Source organism: Cupressus sempervirens, chromosome 9 (assembly GCF_028749045.1).
Source record: "Cupressus sempervirens isolate cs-2001-9-10 chromosome 9, ASM2874904v1, whole genome shotgun sequence".
NCBI classification, from domain to species: Eukaryota; Viridiplantae; Streptophyta; class Pinopsida; order Cupressales; family Cupressaceae; genus Cupressus; species Cupressus sempervirens.
Window position 1 is genome coordinate 285012153 of NC_143126.1, and position 4833 is coordinate 285016985.

Below are 4833 nucleotides of genomic sequence, written 5' to 3' on the forward strand. Positions count from 1 at the left end.
ATCAATAGATCTTCCATCTTTAGCTTCCACATTTCAAAGTTTGTGCTAGAAAACTTCTCTACATCAATCCTAAATAGAATTTGTTTGTGGTATTTTTCTACATGTTTATGAGTTGGAAAAAGGTGTATGAGTTGTTAAAAATGTGTCTAGTCTCTAGAACAATGTAGAACTATTTTTAGAGTGTAAACAACTCATTCTATGGATTTTATGGGGGTCTAAACTAGAGGACAAAATTATGGATGAAAATAGTATTCTTGGAGTTACAAATTATATACAAACTAAAACCATACTTATACATATATTTTTAAAAAACCTTTAAAGTAACTAACACCTATATCTTTCAATTTCATTCAAATTAATATCAATACCAATTAATATGAAACTGATTGCATTTAATTGATCCTAAAAGAAGTTATCTTTTCTTTTGCAATTATTAAAGCCTCAAGATGCACCTACTTCACATCTTCTAAATGCTTATAAACCTAACAAATGTTTATAAAGTACATGGACACCACATATCATAAGGTATTTAGTGATGCAAACATCACTTTTCAAAGTAGATATTTTTATTTATTTATTCAAATATATTTTATTAAAAAGTATTCTTCAATCATATAACTAAGTGTTATTTATTACATCTAAATTTCTAATATGATTGGCATAGTTATCAATTTATTAAATTCAAATTTGATAATAAATTAATTCTACTCAAAGAAAAAAATTAAAACACATTCTGCATTTTAGATTTTCTATATCTTTATCATTTAAAATGCTAGATCTCTATAGCTATTTATACTCAATTGGATGTCATTACTTAATCATAAAAAAACAATAGTGTCTTTGAACATTCTTTATTGATATAGATTCTTCAATTATACACTTAAATATCCCTATCTATTATATTTACGTTCCTAACATAATTGCCATAACTGGCAATGTATCAATTCTAATTGTCATAATTAACTAAAATAGACAAATTCATCAAGAGGGTTCCTACACAAAATAAATTAGGGCATTACAATTTTATACCTAAAAATGAAATCACACTCAACATATAGTTTCTTAAAAATAAAAGAACATAAGACTTATGCTTTCCAATTCTTTAAAGGTGAACATCTATACCAACTCACTCTCATTTGGTTCCATTTACTTCATCAAAAGGAAGCTCTATATTTCACCAAAATTTCTCACTAAATGATCTTTGACTTCATTCCTTATAATATTGAAATTGTGTGTTCAACAAGACTTGTTCCTTGATATGTTCATTCAAAAGCATTCAACTTCACTCAAAAGCATATGAGCCATTGACATATCTTCTTTTAAAAGAAAATATCTCTATACCATTTTACACTCAATTAATTGCATTTACTTAATCTCTAAAGAAGCTCTATTTTTGCCAAATTCACTCAAAACATGACCTTGACTTCATTCATATGATGTTGAAGCTTTGCAATCGACGAGACTTGCTCCTTGTTAGACACCTTCATAACTATTCATCTTTTACAACAAACCAAAGACCCATCAACATATCGTTTACTCTTAAAAAAATAGATCTCTATACCAATTTAGACTTAGTTCACTACGATTAATTAAGCCTCAAAATAGCTCTAGTTTCATGTACAATGATTTAAGCCTCAAGATCTACCTTCTTTGCATCTTTTGAATGCTTATAAACTTAAAAAATGTTTGTAGAATACATAGCCAACACAACTGATGAGGTATTTAGTGATAGAGAGATCACCTTTTTAGTTGAATATTTGTCTTTATTTTTTTCAAATATTCTTTGTCAATATTTAGTCTTTAATCATATAAGAGCTAAATACCCATTGGCATATCTCTTATATAAAAAAGGATCATTATATGATTTCACACTCAACTAGTTGCATTTAGTTAATCCTTAAAGAAGCTCTATTATCACCAAATTCACTCAAGACACAACATTAACCTCATCCCTACAATGTTGAAGCTTTGGAATCAACAAAGCTTGATCCTTGGTAGGCACCTTCATAACCATTCAATTTTGCCAACAAACCAAGGATCCATCAATGTATATTTTTTTAAAAAAAAGAATTCTATACCAATTTAGACTTAGTTGATTCATTTATTCAATCCTCACAGAAGTTTTATTTTCACGTAATAGATCAAAAGTTCACACCCAATAAGGTATGATCCTTGGTTGATACTCTCGTAACCATGCAACTTCACTAAAAAGTCAAAGACCCATTAACATATCTTCCATTTGAAAAGAAAATAAACCTCTATATTAATTTAGATTTAGTTAGTTGCATTTACTTAATCCTTAAAGACACACTATTTTCACCAAATCACTCTCAACACGACCTCAACCTCATTCCTATAATGTCAAACTCTTGCACTCAACAAAACCTGACTCTCAATAGATACATTCATAACCAATCAACTTCATCAACAAACCAAGTTAACTCATCAACATATCTTTTATTCAAAGACTCATTCTCTCTTTCACAAACCAAAAAGCCAAAAGTGACCCCAATACTAATTTACACTCAATTGATTGCTCTATCAAGAACAATCTAAGCCACCTACTTCAAATCTTCTAAAAGCTGCAAAACACTTCGACATGAAGAAGATTAGCTTACACTTCAAGAATGCAAATGACTCACAAGCTGCCCTTCCCTCCAAGCAATATCAGCTTCCTCTATATATTCAGCTTCTCTTCCCACATCCAATCAATTCCTCTCCAAAATTGGGTATCCATGGATGATCATCGTAGACCTAAGCTCCACATCTTCTCTCTTCTCCTCTTGGCACGTGTCTCAGGTAAGCTTCTTCTCTTACAAACTATGTAACACAAAGATGCACCTTCTCTTCTTAACACAGATCTCCCATTTTGTGCAGGACTCGTGGAGGCCCATTGGAAGACACTAAACATAGTGAACAAATGTACTACGCCAATTTGGCCGGGCTTAGCCCCAAACGCAGGGCACCCAGTACCGGCAGGTGGAGGTTTCATGCTTAGCCCGGGTCGTTATGCAAAGGTGGTTGTACCGTGGACATGGCAGGGCCGGGTGTGGTGCCGAACCGGTTGTACCTTCAACGAAACCGGTACGGGAACCTGCGCGACCGGTGACTGCGACGGGAAGCTCCAGTGTAACGGCTCCATCGGTAAACCGCCTGCTACACTTGCGCAGTTTAGTTTTCAGCCCGACGGGAAGCCTTCGTATTATGACGTTAGCCTGGTTGACGGTTTCAACTCGCCGCTTGCGGTTAAGGGAGACGGGTGCTCGGAGGCGGGTTGTGGGGCTGACCTTAACCGGATGTGCCCCACCGAGCTGCAGGTTAAGGATGCCTGGGGAAGTGTTGTGGCATGTAAAAGTGCTTGTTTGGCCTTCGATTTGGACCGGTTTTGCTGCAGGGGTGCTTTCTCTAGTTCTTCCACATGTTCTCCTAGTGTGTATTCTAAGATGTTTAAGAATGCCTGCCCTAATGCTTATAGTTATGCATTTGATACCCCTCCTCCTCTCTTTACATGCACTGGTGCTGTTTACACCCTCACCTTTTGTCCTCCCAAGAAGAGCTCCCAACCACCCTCCCTTTATGTTGGTTCTTTCTAGGTGGTACTCCTACCTATTGTATTAGATAAACAAGGGTTGGTTGATGGCATTTAGTGTTTGAGAGGTTAAAGATGTTACTATGTTGAGTGGTGTTTGGTTCTTGGTTGGACAGATTCTCAAAGATGAAAGATCTTGAGTACAATAATCTTCAATTATGCTTCATATGCTTCAAGTTTATGCTATTTTGATAAATTATTAGTGTCTTTGATTCACCTTCTTTGCTCTTTACTTGTTCATAGTTGCACTCTTACCTTTTGTCCCCCTCTCTCGCTAGAGCTTCCAATCACACTCCCTTTATGTTGCCCATCAATGGGTGGTACTCTGACCTTTATTATTTCATGGGAGAGGGTTGGTTGATGAGTTTAATGTTCACGAGGTTAAAAATAGTCTATGAGTTTCTTAGTACGGCAAGGTGGTGTTGTCTTCTTGGTTTGGAAAGATTTGTAAAACGAAAGACCTTCCATGTAATGTTTTGTTTTCCTCACCTAGTATGCTTGTAGTTTATGTTATTTTGTGTAATAGTTGAGGTTTATATTTTGATATAATAAAAGGGAGCTAGGATCTATAGCTCTCGTGCTACATATTGAAAATGATCAAAATATTACAATAATATCTATATAAGATCAAGACAAGTAGTGATTGAACATTACTAATAATTAATATGAGAATATTCATAGGAATTGCGTTGTTATCTTCTTACTTTGGGAGGATTTACAAGATGGATGGTCTTCCATTTAATGGTGTTTCTCAGACAATGATCATTTGTCGCACCTCATATGCTTTAAGTCTATGTTGCTTTAATTAATTGTTGAAGTTTTTGTTTTTGATACAATAAAGGGAATGCAAGTCTATCTCCCTTACAACATAGGAATTAAGATCAAAATATTACAATAGTATCTATTACAAGATCAAGACAAAGAAAGACATAAACATTATCACTAACACTAGTATGGACATATTCATGGAAGTCATGTTATTATGACTATCACCAAGAGTGAAGTGTTATCTTCTTGGGTGGGGAGGACCTATAAGATGAATGATGTTCCATGTAAAAGCTACCCATTGACATAATGATGCTCTATTGTACTTCATACACTTAAGATTTATGTTTAAATTACTATTAAGGTTTGAGATTTTGATATAATATAAAGGAACCATTGTCTAGGTCTATTACAATGTAAAAATGAATATCAAAATATTATAATAGCATCTTATATTAGATAAAGACAATAAGCATATG

The 4833-nt window shown here is 34.1% G+C and overlaps 1 protein-coding gene across 1 annotated transcript; it reads left to right on the forward strand.

Annotated features, from left to right (window-relative positions):
• The first annotated feature begins 2689 nt into the window (after positions 1 to 2689).
• On the forward strand, positions 2690 to 4081 carry LOC149538550 (thaumatin-like protein). Its single transcript, XM_089799857.1, has 2 exons — positions 2690 to 2799; positions 2878 to 4081. Exons 1-2 carry the CDS (start codon positions 2736 to 2738, stop codon positions 3591 to 3593), a joined length of 780 nt encoding a protein of 259 aa, XP_089655983.1. The 5' UTR covers positions 2690 to 2735; the 3' UTR covers positions 3594 to 4081.
• Positions 4082 to 4833: the final 752 nt, after the last annotated feature.

Bases quoted from the DNA above. Each gene is read 5' to 3' on its own strand.
- LOC149538550 (XM_089799857.1), top strand. From the start codon at position 2,736: ATGGATGATCATCGTAGACCTAAGCTCCACATCTTCTCTCTTCTCCTC. The intron at 2,800-2,877 runs GTAAGCTTCTTC...CATTTTGTGCAG, and splicing joins CCTCTTGGCACGTGTCTCAG to GACTCGTGGAGGCCCATTGG.